This window comes from Xenopus laevis, chromosome 6L (genome assembly GCF_017654675.1).
Source record: "Xenopus laevis strain J_2021 chromosome 6L, Xenopus_laevis_v10.1, whole genome shotgun sequence".
In the NCBI taxonomy this organism is placed as follows: Eukaryota; Metazoa; Chordata; class Amphibia; order Anura; family Pipidae; genus Xenopus; species Xenopus laevis.
Genome location: NC_054381.1, coordinates 148,978,825 through 148,999,725, shown reverse-complemented (window position 1 = coordinate 148,999,725; position 20,901 = coordinate 148,978,825). Strand labels below are relative to the sequence as shown.

The following is a 20,901-nucleotide window of genomic DNA, read 5'->3' as shown; positions in this document are numbered from 1 at the left end:
CTTATTTTTAAAGTTTATTTTAAGCTAAGCCCACTCCTTCAAACTCCCCTAAGGGGCAAGCAAACAGTTTGGCAAGCACCGCTGTATTTGGATAGTGTAAGTTGGAGGTAAAGAAATGGCCTGGTTTATGTCAGGAAAGCTGATATTTGATATTCTGCATACACTATATCCTTCCTTAGACTGGAAGAATTATTTGTTGTATACCAGGACCATTTAATGGGGGCTGCAAATTACATCTCAGTTGCCTCTCTGTGCTATTGCATTTGGCACGGTTTTTCATGAAAACTGCACTGTTTGGTTAAAATTTGCTTTGCTTGTGAATTTTGGTAAATGTATTCATATACTGTAAATTTCTGAGCAATAACTTTTACTTGATAGCCCATGAAATCTGTACATTTTATTTTTTTTTGTATTTTCAGATTTGGATAACTGCATCTAAGCAGGGGGTGAAGGCAGCAACATTCTTCTGGCCAGTGTAAGTCATGCTTGGTGATATTTGTAAAAATTGGGCACAGTGTTTGTGTTGGAAAATTACGGTTCATAAGAACCATTTTCATCAGCAACTTCCCGCTCTTGATTTCTTATAATAAGGATAATGAGGGAAACCATGCAGAGCATTACTTACAGGTCTAGTAATGTTAAGTGGAGAAATGCACAGGCACAATCACCATAATAGGGGATATAATGATAATTTTAAATTGGCATGCTAAAACTGATAGTATAGCAGCCCTTTTTTTAAGAGAGTTTAAACTTGAAATCTGCTCGCCCTCATTTAACCCTTTCACACCAGCTGTAGAGGACACTCCAGGACACCATTTCCTATTCTGCTTAATGTAACCTGGAAATACAGATTCTATGGAAGTCCCTTGCCAGTAACATAGATTCAAGTGAAAGGTTTAAAATAATTGGTGTACTAACCCATGATTTCTTAAAGGATAAGGAAACCTAAAAAATAAGCGATTGTAAAGTTGATGAGAGTGCTATTCTAAGAACTTTTGCAATGTACATTCATTATTAATTTATTTTTAATTCCAAGATATTAAAGGATTCATGAAAAATACAATTAAGCCAGCACTCACCAGGAAATCCAATCTCCCATTTAGTAGTCAGGTGAACGTCATTCGGTGTCCACTCCAACCGACTTTGAATATCAACACACACTGTAGCAGACAGCACCAACAGGAATATTTGTTTAAAAAGCCTTTATTGTGCATTTCTTAGGCTTTGCAATCAGGACAGTTACAACGTTTTCAAGCCAAACAATGGCCCTTTATCAAGCTTGATAAATGGCCATTGTTTGGCTTGAAACGTTGTAACTGTCCTGATTGCAAAGCCTAAGAAAAGCATAATAAAGGCTTTTTAAACAAATATTCCTGTTGGTGCTGTCTGCTACAGTGTGTGTTGATATTAAAGGTTACATGTACTGTTAACATCAATGAATTATGTTACAACAGCGCCACCTGCTGGTCATTTTCTGACCAGTCTGACCACCGAGTAGTCAAGGAAGTTGTCAGGAGAAAGAAAGAGGCTGCTCTGATGTTCTTCATACATTCCAAATATTCTTAGAATAGCACCCTCATCAATTTTACATTCACTTATTTTTAAGGGTTCCTTTATTCCTTTAACCCTAACTCCATTAGGCTTACTCAGGACCCCTATCAGGGGGTACAGGCAGTAGTGCATACAGGGTCCCTGTAGAAGGGGTTGCTGAAAAGCAAAATAAATAATTCACAAGCTGTTAAAGGGTCAAGGCTTTTGCAGGGGTTGGTGGATGGTGATCAGGGGCAAGGCCATGCATGCAACAGGCATATTTTTTACATTGGGGCTCCATCATAATTGTTGGCAGGGCCCACATCCCAAGGGACCAAGGTGACCAATGGGCTAATAATTGGGTATCCCTGTGTGAGATCCAATTAACTTAGTTGTGTGATTACTGGTGGCAGCCCTGGTCTTATCTACCTAATAGGTGAGTGTTTTTTTTGGATTACAGATTTGGTGGATATTTGCATGTACACTGTATTAAAAAAAAAAAAGACATCCTTATCGGTTCTCTTAAAAAAACAAAAACATAAAAAAACAAAGAAAAAACAGCCTGCATTCTAACAATTACCATTTTTTCTGTTATAGGGCTATTTCTCAAGAACGAAGGATTTTCACTGTATTACAGTGGTTGCACTTACCAGACAATGAAAGGTATGTTGGGAGATTTGGGGACTGTGTAATGTTCTTTATAACCAGAGGGTTGATCAAGTTCCTGAAGCCATGGCTGCAAGTAATCAGACTCATATTTACTGACCTTGCAAATACAATGACAGGACCCCCATATTTATTATACTACTGTGTCACTGGAGGAAATAAAAAATAGAGTAAATAGCAATAAAGCTTCATAGCGACATTAAATAACCAAATGACTCACTTTACGAAAACTTGGGCGGCTTGGGAACTGCTATCACAGGCTTAGATAATCAACTGGCTCCTATACTTGTCTTAGAGAGAACCCACTCTTTTTCAGTATGGTTGGATCTCTCTCTCAACACATATTACAGGCTTTTGCTTTTCTACAAAACCTCACGACTTTGGGGTCCTGAGATGATAATTACTTGAATGTCACAGTCTTATTTTATTTTAATTTTATTTTATGATTCATTCGATATGTTTCCTCATTTACGTATCTGGTTTCTACATAGAGCAATGTTAAGACTGATGTAAATGAACAATTTTTGAATACGTCATGCTTTGTTCCTTGTGTGAAAAATAACAAAAAAAAAACTTGTACTGTGACGTCCACCATGCTTTCAGTGTAAACACACATCCACTCTTTATGTGCAATCTATGTGGCTTTTGCTCTGGTAGTAGTCATACAAATCAAATAATAACAAAATTGCACATTTTTCAAACTAGACAAAATGAAAAGCTACAAATGCTGTAAAATTCTGGTTCCTTTAGCAGTTTCTCTTAGTCAGCTATGTGACCAAAAGTTTCAAAGATATTAAAAAATGATCAAGAGCTTTGTTGAATTTTATAATCCATACTAAGACTATATATAACAGTTTATAATTATGGCTTCTGTTGTTTTATCGGTTTTCTTTTTCCCCTCAGACCTTATGTTTATGCACTTTACTCAGAACAACCAGATCAGGCGGGACATAAATATGGCCCTTTCCAACCTGAGGTTTGTACCACCTTTGCTTTCTAAGCCATTTTTCCCAACTCGCTATTGATATTTATTGAGAGCATATTGCACAAGTAATTCAACTGCTAAAAATGTGTATATACATACTGATAAACCCTGTATTCACGAATACAATAAAGAGGTTACCAATAATATGAATTGTTCTCGCCTGCACTGTTTTGTCTGTTTCAGCTGACAGAACAACTGAAGGTTAATGATAAAATTGTTGGCCAGTTGATGGATGGCTTGAAACAAATGAAGCTGCACCGATGTGTCAATATCATCTTTGTTGGAGACCATGGTAATGTTTTAAGTATAGATATCACTGTTTGTGTATTCTAGCAGCTTTGAGGTTTCAGGTTAAAATGATCTGGGTTAGATCAATGTCAACCTTAGCCCAGCCAAAGTCCAGTGAAATGTGTGCCTCCTGGTAAACATACATCAACTTCACAATAGTATGAGCGATATTTACTTTATTTGGCCAAATCGAGACAATCAGGGGGCCAATGTTCAGATCATACTGCTGGCCTACAAGGACTTGTTGGCAGGCCCACCCAAGGGTTCCATACACAAGTCAACAAGCTGCAGATCCAGTCTGGAAGGGCCAAGTCAGCAGCTTTCTTTGGCTCATGTGTAGCCAACCTTCGTATATATACAATTTGATGTTGGTATCTTGGTTGAATATTGGCAATATTGACAATTTGGCATATGGTTGACTCTGACTGGATTATGGGAAAGCTGTTCTTATACCTGCTTAAATTGAGATTGCACCAGAGTCTGTTCAAAACTGTTCTTCACGCTGAAAGGCTTTCCATTTCACCTGGAGTTGGGTGGCCTAGTCACAGCACATGTAGCAAGTTGTGCAAGTCAAGATATTGGGAGCATTTGTCATATTAATTCATATGTCATAAGACAGTAATGAAAATCACATTATATAACAATAATAATGTGACTTCTGGAGGATCTCCTGCTTGCTTGAAGAAGGCAAACATCCCATGCATTCTGACAGACTGACTTTTCTGTATTTATTTATATTTTAATATAGGCTGAATGAAGCTGGAGCAATAAGGTGATAAATAACTAGTTACATTTTAAAAAAAAAAAAACCTTTTCATTTAAGCATTAACTTTCCATTCTGAGAATATATAGAAAATGATATATTTGGGCAAAAAAATCCTGTTGGATGACACCCGAGACAGAATTAAATGAAATTGAAGGCACACAAAAAGCTACAAATATCACTGCAGAATAATGTGACTTTGTAAGTGCCACAGATTTTTATCAGGAAACAGGATTCTTAGCTAGAAATAAATGAACTCTGTAGCTTCATGTTCCATCTGGGGTAATGAACAGCTTCCAAATTCATCTTCTCTTGGCTCATCTCTGTTGATTGTTGATTACATTTTGGTTGTTTAATTAAACCGTACGTCCAAGAATGGAAGCTTTGACTAATGCAGGACTGCAGATACAGAATCCGCTATTACCATCCTTGGTTTTAAGTGATTTGTTTTCTGTTTTTCGCCAGAACATGAGAACAAACTGTCCTTGTTTATTTCAGCTGTTGTTCTGGGTCTGTCGTATCCTGGAATCCATGCATCCCCTAGTCTTTATAATGAAAACACTTTAAAAACACAAATCCATACTGGGGTTCCATTCAGGACAGGGCAGCACATACCTAAAGGTGCCAAGCTGAAATCAACTTAAATTGCTTTTTTTGACTTCAGGCTAAGCATTTCTATGGGTTTATAGCTCTGTTACCAATTTGTAAAATACTGCAGTTCCTTGGCTTGTTTTTAGATTGTATATTTCATACTAATAAAATGAAGGTTTAATGGCACCCTTTTCACTCACAGGTATGGAGGAAGCCACCTGTGAGAGAACGGAGTTCCTGAACACATACCTAAGCAACGTGGATGATTTTGCTTTGCTGCCTGGATCTCTTGGACGCATGAGATCTAGAAACCCTGCATCTAAACGTAAGTGGGGGAGTCTATCTTATGAGCATTTCTACTGAAGCCCCTTCCGAAAAAAAGGAAAAAAATATTTATGCAACTGGCTTGTCCCATACTCAAAGGGTACTCTTGTGAAACGTGTATGAACAGCATGACCTTTGTCTGTAGAACTGTATTTGACCATTGTATCATGAAGGGTGAGATGAAGGTTGAAGTTTATTGAACTTTACGGCTTTCTAGAGCATGGATTTCAAACATGTTGCCATTCCGCAGCTGAAGGCCATCGTGGTGGTGGGGGGTCTAGTCTTAGATCAAATAATGGTCTTTCAGTTAACCCTGGAGTCCTCCAAAACCAGAAAAATGCAGGCTGGCACTGGTACAGATTCCAACAGATGTAGAGACACCAAAAGCAGTTCTGGTAGTGTAAAATAAATTTTGTTTTTTTTATTGCGTCTCAAACAATAATATCTAATAGCCTTACACATTTTTTTCCACTTACAGGCACTAAATCATAGGCTAAAATAAAGAAATGTTTACACAGGTATTTAAAAGAAATCCCAGCCAATCACACCTATGAGGTGGTGCAGATCAATTACATATTTATATGAACTAGTATGCATAGTGATTTGGTAGAAAAGACAAAATAATCGTCATTAGAGATATTAGTAATAACACACAAGCTTTAGAAAAGAAATGGTATGAAATCTAAACATAACTGTATATGTCAAACCTTGGAGTTTTACATAGTAAACTTTTATTTAAGGCCATTGCGCCATCCTAACTTTGTGCCAAAATGTTGTGGTTTACCATAATTTTTTTTATTATAATTAATTGTTAGTCCTCATATTTAGCAATTTACAGAAAATGCAATAATTCACAAGACTCCCTGTCTTGCCTATACATTCTGTATTTGGTGGGGCATAAAGCGGGTAGAGTTTTCCTGAAAATGGGTACGATTTGGGGCACACTGGGTATAACTGGATATAGTGGGGAGTGTATTGGTAACAATGCCTGCCACAGAGAAAGCTTCCCTATCACACACATACTCTTAGGTCAGTGAAAAAGCTATGTATTTTGTTACTTCTCTAGCTAAATAGAGAAATTAAAACTTCCTGGTTCTTGGAAGGTTGATAATTAGAGCAACAATGCTCAAAAAGCCCCCTTCTGCATAATGGATCACTCCTTATCTGTAAGCCAAAAATAAAGGGGTTTGTCTATATGCAGAGCTCATAATCTTTATTTAAACTAGGTCATCTAATTACAGGGAAGTAAGTATGAAAGCAAAACCAGTGCTGGACTGGCCCACCGGGATACCAGGAAAATTCCTGGTGGGCCTCTTGCTTCTAACCATTTGGCCTATTTCATGGTCATTCCCTATTTCTTTTTGGGAACAAAGAGGCTTAATGATGAAAGAGTATAGTATGTAGAGAAAAGACACTAGGAGAATAAAGAGGTTGAGTGATGAGAGGTGCTTTAATCGTTTGGATAGTGGGCCCTCTGCCTCATGTTTTCTGGTGGGCCCCTGACATCCCAGTCCGACACTGTTTTTCTATAATTTTTTTTCTTCAATTAAAAGTATTGGCAGAATGTTTTTTCAGCATAAGTTCAATTTATTTTGAATGCGTTAAGAGGTGTGTATAGGTACATTCTGCCCCTTTAATGAAACGTATTCTATTTGAAGTGTTTATTATTTTATTGAATTGTTCTCGTCTATATAATAAAGATGATATTTGCACAGAATGTTTCTGCTCTGCACATGTAAGCTACCTTAAAGGGATACTGTCATGGGAAAAAACATTTTTTTTCAAAATGAATCGGTTAAAAGTGCTGCTCCAGCAGAATTTTGCACTGAAATCCATTTCTCAAAAGAGCAAACTGATTTTTTTATATTTAATTTTGAAATCTGACATGGGGCTAGACATATTGTCAATTTCCCAGCTGCCCCAAGTCATGTGACTTGTGCTCTGATAAACTTCAATCACTCTTTACTGCTGTACTGCAAGTTGGAGTGATATCACCCCCTCCCTACCCCCCCCAGCAGCCAAACAAAAGAACAATGGGAAGGTAACCAGATAGCAGCTCCCTAACACAAGATAACAGCTGCCTGGTAGATCTAAGAACAACACTCAATAGTAAAAACCCATGTCCCACTGAGACACATTCAGTTACATTGAGAAGGAAAAACAGCAGCCTGCCAGAAAGCATTTCTCTCCTAAAGTGCAGGCACAAGTCACATGACTGGGGGCAGCTGGGAAATTGACAAAATGTCTAGCCCCATGTCAGATTTCAACATTGAATATAAAGAAATCGGTTTGCTGTTTTGAGAAATGGATTTCAGTGCAGAATTCTGCTGGAGTAGCACTATTAACTGATGCGTTTTGAAAAAAACATGTTTTCCGATGACAGGATCCCTCTAATATGTGCTTAGTAGAGGCAATTTCCATACACCATGATAAAAGCCCTTCTTCAAGCATCATCAGATGATCATTAGTCTAGGAACAATCCTAGACTAATCCAGGCTTGCAATATGGAAACTCTTGCAGCCATATGTTCTTAGTAGATTAAATCTGTATCTTACTGTTTGTTTAATGATAATTGTGGATCTTTTTGTGCATGTTTTGCTAAATTAAGATTTTGGTAATGTAACTTGGCCCTGGCTACGTATAGCATCCCATCCACCCCTCCATGACAGTACACACTTTCCATTCAGTAGAAGTTGCACCTGGAGGGGCAGATACATAAGAAGCACTTCCTCTTCCAGGTCAGTGTTACTCTAAAGCAGTAGGAAGCAAAGAGAAGAAAAAAATGTCAGGCAAATTTGAAGTTCAGGCTTTTGGGAAAAAGCGTAACGAGCTTTGGAGGGACAAACCTGTGTACTGTCATGTCTGGACTAGAAATTTGAATGCTGGTAAGTACGACTTCTGTTTTCAATGCATCCGCTATCATTCAGTGCATTGAAAACTGAACGCGGCTCGGAGGCTAAGTTAACATATGACGGCTGCATGCACTGGAAAAGCACCTCTCCATTTCTACAAATGGAACTTACTGCTGTACAGACTGATATAATATCCTGGTCATAGTACATGGAAGTAAAGTGGTATGTTCCACTGGGCTATAGATTTATCACCTGTGCCTCAAGGGTGTTGAAGGAGGAGACAAGACAATATGGGAATCCATTGGGAAGGGGGTTACTGCTATACTAGGTCTACCTCTTATGTATACAGTAGTTGGCTCAGGTATGGACTGATTAGCATTGTGCCATGATCTAATCATTGCTTCTGCTGGACTGGTATATCTGACTAATCTGTGCGTGCTACAGTACTTATTTACATTATCTGCTCATTAACAGAATCAGAATGAAGGAACCCACAGCCCAAACCTTGGTGGGTGGATTCTGAGCAATATGACTGGTGGCTTTATTTTAACCCTATATATTGTTAGAAAGGGGATATTCAGCTTCATAATACTGTTCGGACTGTTGATATGGGGTTATGTCATTGGCCTGAAACCTGGCAGAGAGACCGGCAAGGAAATTGACCACACCGAATGCATAGTTTGAGTACATGCAATGAAGTTTCTCAAATGTAATTGATAACTAACTGAAAAGGCCGCTTGCTTGCTTTGGAAATTCATAATGATGAACGCTTAGAAATATAGTCATCGATCCTATTCAGCTTCTTGTGTGAGTTAAAGGGACCCTATCATCCAAAACAAAAGCATTTCGTGGGGCCTGCCTCCCCATGTAATGCTGCTCATCATGTCACTTCCCTCTTGCTAAAATGCAGCAATTTTGCCACGCTTTATGGCTTAAGCTGTATAATCAACACGTCCACAGTCTGAGTCACAAAAAAAACACAGAGATTATATTGCAGAGATGATTTTTGACCAAAATCACGTGCAAGTATATTTTCCACAGAGAAATTTACTGATAATGACCCCCCGCTGCTGGCGGTTTCACATGATTTGCAGCAAAGACAACAATCGTGGGCTATTGAGAGAGCTTTCCAAACTCCTAAAACCACAGTGTTTAATTCATGCAGATGATAAATATTACCCTGGACATCACTAATGCGCCATTTAAGCCTGTGCCAAACCGTTATCAATATTTAAACAAAAACAAAATAAATAATGTGATGATAGCATCCCTTTAACATACAAGGTGTACCATGCCCATGTTTCTGCACTGTGTTGTAGGGTGGACTCGTGGTTATAATTTTTCAAATGCTAATTTAATTTTACATTTGCTTCCAGATGATCCTAAAGCAGTTGTTGCCAATCTTACGGTAGGTATTTTGTTTTGTAACAGAAAAAAATATCACCTTCTTGGGTTCAAACACCATCTTTGTAGAGCAAATCCATTCCCCTTCACCTATAGCTTATAATAAAGTGTTATACAAGGTATACAAATTATTATTGTTATTGTGACTTTGCTAAAGTGTTAAGGGGTATCTATGACAGTAAATAAATATCCCCCCTAACTGCCCATCAGGTCTCTTCACCTGTCCACTGCCCCTCCAGACATCCATTCATGCAAATCCAACCTGATTTAAGATTTTATTCTTCTTCTTCAACAGCTGGGGCAGATGTTAATGTGGTATATCTCTTAAATAATTTTATGTATCCCTCTTTCTAGTGTAAAAAACCAGATCAGCACTTTAAGCCTTACCTGAAGCAGCACCTTCCCAAGAGACTGCACTATGCTTTTAACAGGAGGATAGAGGATATCCATTTATTGGTAGACCGTAAATGGCATGTTGCAAGGTAAGTCCATGACTAATTACAGTGCTATTCCTCACCTGCATGGCCATAGGCAGGAATAAGGCCCAGTTATTACAAGCTTAGAACCATTAATACGTCTTGCTCTTCCATTCAGTCACCCTTGATTGGCTACTTTGCATTGGCCATGTTTGAAGTGTGGTGACATTTTGCCCCTATTGGTGTAGTTGGACAAGCCTTTAAAGGCCTTCACCCCCTACACCCTGGGGAAGTTGAATATTTCATTGCTGGACACCTGACTGATAATGATGCTGAAAAGTATTTTGAATTTCTCTTTCCTCCATTTTTATGGACACAGGTGACTATGGGTTATTGTTATGCCGTAGTTCAGAAAGCATTGGTGCTCTTCTTACCAATGGCATTAAAAACTTTTATCCCACTCCAGCATTGATGTTTTTGATCTCACCCAATTACCCTTTTCCCAAACAGGAAGCCAATGGATGTATACAGGAGGCAAGGAAAATGCGCCTTCCAGGGAGACCATGGCTATGACAACAAGATTAACAGTATGCAGGTACAGAACCATTCTCAAGGAGGCTTGGGATTGGATGGGTGAATATATGGGAGGATTGGTGGATATAAGATTAAAGGATTATAAAATTAAAGAAAACTTAAAAAATAAGTGAATGTAAAATTGATGAGGGTGCTATCAATCTAAACACTTTTGCAATGTACAGTACATTCATTATTTTTTTTTAAAGTCCAAGATATTAAAGGTTACATTTACTGCTAACATGAATGAATTTTGTTACAGCAGTGCCACCTGCCGGTCATTTTCTGACCAGTCTGACATCCAAGTAGTCAAGGAAATTGTCAGGAGAAAGAAAAAGGTTATAAACCTTTCTCATATCTTTCCTAACCAGAAGAACATCAGAGCAGCCTCTTATTCATAAAATAATGAAAGTTCATTGTAAACGTGCTTAGAATTGCACTCTCATCAATTTTACATTCACTTATTTTTAAGGTTTTCTTGTCCTTTAAGGGAGAGGACCATTGTTGATCATTGATCTTATATTTCAGGCTTTATAACCATTTCAGTGACAGCTGGGGAGCCACGTGGATAAATCAGGGACAATAGAGATATTTTATGTATAAAATAAATTTAACAAGTAAATTAGTTAATAATTATAATTAATGATAAATAGTTAATAAAAATTAGTTAGCTGGCTACAAATAAATGTTTAAAGTTTCACTGGATAAGTTAGATGATGTAGATCATTCCAATGTTCATTGGTTATTTTTGAAATAATCTAATGAAGCTGTATTTTTCAGGGCATAGACTGCCAAGTGGGCTGTTTGTAGTTGGCACATAAATATAGATACAAAATAGTGAAGCACTGTAAGAATACCCACTTCCAGTCTCAATTGGGTGCAACTAAATACAGGCAGAATAAGTGGGATAGCAATTGAGTGTACTTGCTATACCACTTATTCTGCCTGTATTTAGTTGCACCCAATTGAGACTGGAAGTGGGTATTCTTACACTGTAAAAAGCGCCACTATTTGTTTTTTATCTTTTTAACTTAGTATATATCTATTGTGTTGGCTTGCTTTTCAATAAGAAAGAAGCACACGGTTATGGTGTTGTATTTTACATACATGTAGATGTATATGATATACCTTTAATGCTGCCCTATCTGTGTGCCTTTTCAGACTGTCTTTGTAGGACATGGCCCTTCATTTAAATACAAGACAAAAGTGCCTCCTTTTGAAAATATTGAGCTCTACAATGTCATGTGTGGTAAGTATGAGGCTTCTGTTCTCTGTTTTTAAGATATAGTAACCTATTGTTTGGGACCAGACATTCCAAACTGGTGAATAGCAGCATTGGGAAGGCAGTACCATTATCAGGCATGAACATGACACCCTATGTTTGAAGGAGACCTATAGCCAAAATAGTATATTGTTTCAAATCATGTATTTTATATTAACTTGCTGTACTGGCCCAGAGGTTCAGTGGCCATACAACAGTAAAGATCCAGGTCTTCAGAGTTGTCAAGTGAAAACAAATTGTGTGAGCCTAAATAAAGACAGACGTCCTATAAATGATGATGGCCTAACACGTTTTGTGCCTGGTGGGGCACTTACTCATAGGCTAGTCATAGAGCTCCCCATCTTTGGAACTTGTTACACCATCCTTTGAGAGTCAGTGGCACTGCACATGGTCAATGTTCTCTGTGCTGTTGTTGAGGCTGATGGAATTCAAAACATTAGCAGGAAGTGAGGTAACATCTTTCATCTTTCCTCTTAACGCATGATGTCCTCTTATTATCTCTTTTCAGATCTTCTCGGATTAAAGCCTGCTCCCAATAATGGAACCCATGGAAGTCTAAACCATCTCTTGCGAGTTGCTTCTTACAAACCTGCAATTCCTGACGAAGTTTCCAAACCACTGCCCATAGTAACGTCTCCTTCCACCGTGAATGAAGAACTGGGGTGCTCTTGTGATGACAAGGTAAAAACAGTTTCTTGTCAATTTTGTGGTTGATGAGCACTATACCATTACATACTTGACTTAAGGGAGAGCACCCGTTAATATCAAGAGGTGCTTGGTAATGGGAGTGGTATGTAGTTCAACAACAGCCATAGAGTTTCAGGCTGAACATCCTTATACATATATTAATGTCTGCCAAAGAGTAAAGACTGTTTGATTTAATATTAAGTACTTGTATTTTTGTTTTGTCTTTTATGAAGAATAAAGCAGAGGAGCTGAATAAGCGTCTTTACCTAAAAGGAACAGATGGTAAGGATGTTGCATATGTATAAATCCTTTTCGCTTTTGCTGTTGGGTGTTGGACATTTGTTTAGGGAGATGTGAATCCACCAAGCAGCTGACTGAGATTGAGGACACTTTGGTTATACCCAAAGACAACTTCATTCAAGATAAAGCTCATCTGTAATTTTCAGCTTCCACCCAACCAGCAGAACCAAGAGTCTCCTACCTGCCTAGGGCCTCATGAACTGGTTGACTTAAGGGTTTTAAATGCCAAGACTGGTTATATTGTGGCAAACAATGAAGCATTAACAGTTCTTATCAATGACATTGTGGTTTGCAGTCAGAACGTTTCAGGCAGATTTTTACTCCCTTATTTTTATAAAGGAGTATTAGATCAGGGAGTATATTATTTCCAGCCATGGTCCTGGTAAGCTCTGGGCATACTCATAGATACTGTACCAAAGAAATCGGACTGATCACTAAGCAAGTAAAATCAAAATGAGGGCGACCACTTTCTTTCTGTCGGGTCAATAATTGCACATATAGAATTGGACAAGTGGATTATGCTGACTATATGATACACTTTGGTCTGCATGATGTATAGTGGTATTGCAAAAAAAACCAGTTATTAGCCATTTCATTGAAACCATTTTGATATCATAGATTTGAACTTTGTATCATTCCATGTCTCTGTTGCCCATTAATGGAAAGCCATTTCTTTTTGAATAACTTCAAGTGTTGTAGTATTTGTCAGTTTTGCTTTAAGGCAGATATGTGATAAAAATAGAATGTTAGCATGTTGGTTTGTAGTAACTTACATTTTTGTAGCTTAGTTATTTTGGTATGATCTATTCTAGTTGGTCCATTGCAAACTGGCATTTTAAACTGCTTTATGGTTGCTACACAGGTGAAGCAGGAGTTGCCTTCTTTTTTCTCTACCAGTTTGGCATTCAAAATTCTATTTGCTTCCTAAGAAGTACCTCTAGCAACCAGATTGGAGTCTGAATGTCAGACTAAAAGATCAACTAAAGAAGTTGCATAACTAAGGCCACAACATTAAAATGATTTAATGACTCCAGACACTAACTATAGTCAATTCCTAGGTTAAATAAACATCCCCTTAAAGGATGAGGTTCCCAGAAGTCCTCATTATGCAGTAATGCATGTGTCTTTTTGTGTTAACAGATGTAGCAGTAGAAGAGCTGAGCAATGAAATTAAGGAGTTGACTTCAAGAAACACAGGTTTGTGAACTGATTTTCTAAAAGGATCCTGGATTTTCAGCGTCACTCCAAAATCTCTGTTTCTATGTGGTTGCTTTGGCTTCATGGCTCTGCCTTGTGAATGTATAGCTGCCTTGTGCTGCGTCCGTGGGTTAAGCCTTTCAGTGCTGCCATTGCTGTGTTTACATGAGCTTGCAACGTTACGGTCTAATACAGATTTCCTGATTGGTTTTTACCATCTCTTTCTCTTCGACGGCTGACCCACCAAAGGAAGGAGCTCTGGAGTTGAGGATGAGATGTTAGAAAGGTTATGTGAAAGTTCAGAAGAGGGAGCCTTAACCACCTCCTCATGTGAAAAACAGCAAGAGAACGTCCCAGGAGCAGATCAGCATGATACATTCACAAGCAGAGCGGGTGAGCCTCTGAAACCCCTCATTCTATTGGCTGCCCAGCTCTTCACGCAATCTCAAGTGACTGCTTGCACATGTCATTTATAAGTAAAACCATCTATGTTCGTCTCACTGGCCTCCAGCTGTTAGAAACTTCAACAGGCAGAGGATACTAAGATTTGAAGATCTAAACAACTGCAGGGTCAATGATGGGATGCCATGGAGCTAAAATGTAGACTGAGATAGAAAGTTCCTTTCATCTGGTTTGGAATTAAACATATAGATACAAAGACATGGGGTTGAAGGTGGTGGTGGCTTCTATTGGTTGACTAGTTGAGGATCTTGAACCTATTTGACCAACAAGAGCTTTAGGGATGAAAAGCATTTCACAAAATGTATCACCAGTGTTAGTGAAGATTCTGCTGTTTGTCTTACCCCTAATGTAATAAAAGGCATTAAGTTTGCACAGGAGCTTTAATCCATAGCAACCAATAAAATGCATGCTTTTAAACAGGTGACCAGTAAATGCTACCTGCTGATTGGTTGCTCTGGATAATTGCTCCTGGGCAAACTTAGTGCCTATTATTACATACCCCCTAAGTGTTTTGCATATGATATATGAGTTTACATCAGGAACACAGGTCAGCCATATGTTTGATGTTCATCTATGACCATAGCCCAGAAGTTATCTGTCTTCTACTGTTGCTTGGGTAATGTCTGCTTGCTTTTAGGCTAAGCCTGCACACCCTCACCATTGTAATCCTGCACAGCATGAAAGTTTCCCATCATACCCCAGGCAATAGTAGCCATCTTGTTGCTAGTACCTACATTGAGAAACCCTGGTTTCTGAAAGGACATAATCTGCGACCCTGCTTTCTCTCGGTGTTAAATAATCCTCCTTGCATTGTTACTCCTTAGATTTAATGAGGTCAGCACTAGCTATGCTTCATGTCCATTTCACTGGTTTTATTTTCACTGCATGCGTTATAAATACATTATCTGAATACAGAAATGTCTATGTGACCTGTGGTGGCCTAATAGTGACTTGGTGTTTAAATAATTGGCTTGATCCATTGTTCTGACTGCAAACCACAATTTAGTTTACAGAATATTATATATATATATATATATATATATATATATATATATATATATATATATATATATATATATATATATATATATATATATATATATATATATATATATATATATATATATATACACTTTTAATGATTGTTTAAATCAAGGGGATGTCAGCCCTCTTCCCTTCCCCTGAGGTGTGAACTGCAACTCTCAGAATACAGGGGAGTATCTATATACCAGACTGAGTCTATGCTGGGGCTGCACATGAACCTGACGGAACAGCCCTTTTCAATAATGCAAATAGTCTTATTAATTCTGGATTTTACTCTGGGATTTTAGAAGAATGGGATCCCTTGCTTCCCCTACTGTTCAGTACCTGCTCCCGCCACCCTCTTTATTCTCTGGTTGCAGTGCAGCCAACATGCAGGCCTTTATGTCCATACAACCTAAAGCAAACATTTTCTCCAGCTTATTGGGTTTTTGTTTGGCTCACACAGGCAGTGGGAGGGGGGCAGACAAGGGATTAAAATGGTTTAAAACCAAGAAATTATGGAATGTGATACTGACAATAAAAAAAAAAGTATAAGGTGATTTCTGATTTGTGAGAGGAAAAGGAATTTTCTTAAGCTGTTTAATATTGGACATAATTGTGTGTTAATAACTAGGCCCCAGTGTTTCTAAAAGCTGCTTTGTTGATAGATAAACATTAACTTGGAAGACTGTGTTGCAATTAGAGCAGTGCCAGCAGATGAGGCGCCCAGATGCTTCATGTCAAACGCACCTCGGTGACCGTGCTCTGGTTATAAACCTTGCCTTACATATCCTCAGTCTGGGCAAAACTTACATTTTCCCATATGTTTTTCATAAGCAAGGCTTGTCCAACTGCAGCCTTCCAGCTGTTGTTATACTACATCTCCCTGAATCCTTCAGCAGGCAGAACATGTGGTTGTTGTTAAAGGAGAACTAAAACAAAATTAGCTAAAAATGTTGTACATTGTGTTTTGAGCTTCTGTACCAGCCCAAGACAACCACAGCCCTTTAGCAGAAGATCTGTGTCTCCAAAGATGCCCCAGTAGCTCCCCATCTACTTTTCTGCTGATTCACTGCACATGCTCTGTGCTGCTGTCACTTCCTGAGCTTAGGGACCCACTCACAATATACAGTACACATAGAATAGAAATGTCACAATATAAGGCTGATTAGTAATTAATACAGATAATTACTACATGGCAGCACAGAAACCAGTGCAATTAGCATCAGAATTTAATAATCAGCAAACCTGTAGCATCAGCTTATATTACAGGGGAAGCTCATTTTCTGCTGGATAATTAGTGACGAGCCCTAAGCTTAGCTTCTCAACAGCCAATCAGAGCCCACTGAGCATGTGAGTGTCACAGACACTTTCCAAGATGGTGACCCCCTGTGACAAGTTTGAAGTCCTGGATCATTGCTGCTAAAAGCTGAAACTTTAGGCTGGTGCAACTAGCTGTGCTTCAGCAGCAGAATCAGTGTTTAGCTTGGGTCTGGATTTGCAGCCTTACAGGGTGACCTAAATATATGCAACATCTTCCAGGAACAGGTTTTAAGTGGGCAGATGCACAGGAGCTTAGTTGCCTGTGTTCCTCTCTCACTCCTTCATTCAGGGGCATCTGCGTGATGTCCCCTCTAACCAGTAAATAACAACATGTCGGACATCTGATGGGTTCCCTAATCTCATCAATGCCTATCCTGTTTCAAACATAAGCTTAGCAGTGATTTTCTTTCTTCTACTGGAAAATGTTTGTAATTTTTTTATTTGAGTTTTACTACATAAGGATATATATATCTTTATTATTTAAAGGAAGAGTTCAGTGTAAAAATAAAAACTGGGTAAACAGGCTGTGCAAAAAATGTTTCTAATATAGTTAGTTAGCCAAAAATGTAATGTATAAAGGCTGGAGTGACTGGATGTGTAACATAATAGCCAGACCACTACTTCCTGCTTTTCAGCTCTCTAACTCTGAGTTAGTTAGATTTTAAGGGGGCCACATGGGAACTGTTCAGTTCGTTTGCAATTGATCCTCAGCATTCAGCTTAGATTCAAAAGCAACAGTTATGACCCATGTGCCCCCCCCCACAAGTTACTGTCTGGTAACCAATCAGTGGAAAGCAAGAGAGCTGCTAAGCAGGAAGTAGTGTTCTGGCTATTATGTTACACATCCAGTCACTCCAGCCTTTATACATTACATTTTTGGCTAACTAACTGTATTAGAAACATTTTTTTATTTTGCACAGCCCATCTATTTAACCAGTTTTTATTTTTACACTGAACTATTCAAAGTATAGTAGCACAGTTATTCAGCTGTATAGCTTTCTACCCAAGCAATTTAAAATAAAGGGGACAGTTTACTAACATAGGTGCTAAATTTAACCACCAATCAGATCTGTGCTTTCTGTTTTTACTTGGGGTAGATCATAACTAATTGCAGACTAGTTCAAGTACACAGAGGCCCAAACATATTGTCTAAGGCGTCTTACAGCAGCCCTCCTGGCATTTTCACTACTCTGATCCCTTTCTCTTTGCAGATAAGAACCTCCTGTATGGAAGACCAGCAGTGCTGTTTAAAACCAAGTACAGTGTTTTGCATCACGGTGACTTTGAGAGTGGTTACAGCGAGTCCTTAATGATGCCCCTATGGACATCGTACACTATATCCAAGCAGGTAGGTATGTTTAACTGAAAGTGCCCTGCCTGCATATAACATGCATTGCTGTATGCAGTGGCATAAACAGATGATACTGGGCCCACAGCAAATTAATTTTAGGACCCCCAACATTTCCAGAGGTTGACCTGTTCTATCAATATCAGGGATGCACCGAATCCAGGATTCGGTTTGGGATTTGGCCTTTTTCAGCAGGATTCAGGCAAATCCTTCTGCCGGGCCGAAACGAATCCGAATCCTAATTTGCATATAGGATTCAGATTCGGTTTGGCCGTGCAGAAGGATTTGCCTGAATCCTGATGAAAAAGGCTGAATCCTGGCCAAATCCCGAACCGAATCCTGGATTCGGTGCATCCCTAATATTGCTTTATGTCCCATGTGTAGCATATGCAAATTAGGGGCAGGGAGGGAAATCACGTGACTTTTTGTCACAAAACAGGAAGTAAAATTTTTTTCCCTCTCCCCCAATTTGCATATGCAAATACGGATTCGGTTCGGTATTTGGCTGAATCTTTCTCACAGGATTTGGGGGTTCGGCCGAATCCAAAATAGTGGATTCGGTGCATCCCTAATCAATATATATTGAAATTGCTCATTAACTAAGGCCTCTTGGGGCCTCATGGGGCCCCCTGTACCCCCTGGATCCCCCTCCAGCCACAGGGTCTGCTTCCTCTGTAGTTACGCCCCTGAATCTATGTTAGTGTTTCTCTCCCTGCTTTTTGACTGCTGCAAATAACTAAATTTTGGATTGTGGCAGTTGGTCATTCCAAACTTCTGGCCTGTAATTAGGGATGAATCAAATCTAGGATTCGGCTGAATACTTCTGCCCGGCTGAACCGAATCATGTGGAAATCAAGTGACTTTTTGGTCACAAAACAAGGAAGTAAAAAATGTTTTCCCTTGCCACCCCTAATTTGCATATACAAATTAGGATTTGGTTCGGTATTCGGCCGAATCTTTTGCAAAGGATTCGGGGGTTCGGCAGAATCCAAAAATAGTGATTTGGTCCTTTCACTTTTCACCTCTGTGCTCATTTGGCGTGATGTGAGAATTGAAAAGAAAAGGATTTGTATCTATGTTTTCCTATTTCAATGCAAATGTGTGCATGGCCACGTAGTTAGTGATGGGCGAATTTGCGAATTCGCAAAACGACGCCGGCGTCTCGTTTTTGACGCCAGTGCCCATTTTTGACGCTGGTGCCCGGTTTTTTGACCCCGGCGCCCGTTTTTGACGCCGGGGCAAATTTTCGCTGTTGTTTCGCGAATATATTTGCGAATTTATTCGCTGACGGCGAATCGCGCAAATTCGCCACGAATTTGCGCCTGGCGAATAAATTCGCCCATCACTACAAGTAGTAGAACAGCAGAGGAAGTGTGGTCTCCCATAACGTGGATAATGGGCCAGTGCTATAGGTGGAATCCCATTGTTAGACTATGGGATATTTATAGGGAAGTAATCAATTATCAAAGTCAATAGGGGCAATGAAAGGCAACTGGAGGCCGTGGTCTTCACTGGTGGAGAACGTGTGACATTAGCCCAAGAGACCAGATTGTCTGTGTGCAAATTCTCATATCAATTCACACAAGTCTCTGCATTATATCCAGGAATAATATTATACTATAGAAAGTGCTCTTAATGTATATGAGCTGCAGCATATTAAAGGAGAAGGAAAGCTACCGAGGTAGTTTATTGCCGGGAGATTAGCCACAATAGTGCAAGCTAGAATGCTATATTTATTCCGTAGAATGCTTTACCATACCTGTGTAAGCAGCTCTAGAAACTCTCTCTGTTTGTTTAGGATATCAGCTGCCGTATTAGCTTGGAGTGACATCACTTTCAGTCTCTCCCTGCTCACTCATAGCTCTGGGTTCAGATTACAGCAGGGAAAGGAGGGGGAGAGATGAGCAAACTAAGCATGCTCAAGCCCTAGCCCTGGAGGTTTAAGCTGAAAACAGGAAGTCTGATACAGAAGCCCATGAGTACACAATAGAAGGAAAGAAATTCAGTGTTTGTTTTCACAGGGGACTCAGAGCAGCATTACTTTGAGGGTTTACTGGTGTATTTATATAGACCTTTCTGATAAAGCTTACTTAGTTTTAACCGTTCCTTCTCCTTTAAGGATCAGAATGTCAGACAGCTAGTAACTATTTGTTTTCCAATGCAGGCTGATGTATCTGGTATTCCTGAGCACTTATCTAATTGTGTGCGTCTCGACCCACGCATCTCCCCGGGAAACAGCCAGAGCTGCTCAGCCTACAAAACTGATAAACAGGTGTCCTATGGGTTTCTCTTCCCACCTCGTAAGTTAATTTTCTTACAACCACCCCCGCTTCAATGTAGAATTTTTTACTGAGAAAATTGAAATTTGCCCTAATTTTATTCCTCTGAGGGGTCATACTTGCTGGTCACAGCCTGTGGTTTGCCCTTGAGGTTTATCTGAGATTCTGTGCAAAAAGCAACGTGAGCGATAGTCGCGTTGAAAACAAAATTAGGTAATTTTTACAAGATCTATCCTATTTTTAATTTAAATTGTTGCCTCCCACCAATAGAGCAGTATGTATAAATATTTAGACAACTTCCAGGCAGAGTGGGAGGCTTCTACAATTCAGATTAGTATCTGGGGAGTTTCTGTTGGGGTTGTGCAATAGATTTCAGTGGGCTCACAGAATGCTGCTTCCAATGCTTTGTGCAAAAGAAACATTTTTGGATCACCCGTACTGTATATAAAAAGGGCCAGATAAATGGCACATAACCAGTAAACACAGATGTTCCTGTGCAAACAGAGGAGAAGGTGAGGGGTACATCCATAATTTGTAACCATAGACATGTTCTATTTAAAAGGCAAAGTGAATAGCCATAGATCTCCCCTATACAAATAGAGAGCTGG

General features: G+C 39.1%; 1 protein-coding gene across 3 annotated transcripts in view; it reads left to right on the top strand.

Annotated features, from left to right (window-relative positions):
* Window positions 1-20,901, top strand: part of enpp2.L (ectonucleotide pyrophosphatase/phosphodiesterase 2 L homeolog) — a 69,430-nt gene that overhangs the window by 31,195 nt on the left and 17,334 nt on the right. The window contains exons 9-23 of one of the 3 annotated variants that reach the window (XM_018266730.2): window positions 420-475; window positions 2,128-2,193; window positions 3,100-3,172; window positions 3,365-3,473; window positions 5,026-5,148; window positions 9,376-9,407; window positions 9,758-9,885; window positions 10,330-10,414; window positions 11,554-11,641; window positions 12,183-12,355; window positions 12,595-12,643; window positions 13,802-13,858; window positions 14,108-14,251; window positions 17,878-18,014; window positions 20,179-20,314. In XM_018266730.2, coding sequence (XP_018122219.1) covers window positions 420-475; window positions 2,128-2,193; window positions 3,100-3,172; window positions 3,365-3,473; window positions 5,026-5,148; window positions 9,376-9,407; window positions 9,758-9,885; window positions 10,330-10,414; window positions 11,554-11,641; window positions 12,183-12,355; window positions 12,595-12,643; window positions 13,802-13,858; window positions 14,108-14,251; window positions 17,878-18,014; window positions 20,179-20,314 — 1,456 coding nt within the window. 3 annotated transcript variants of the gene reach the window in all.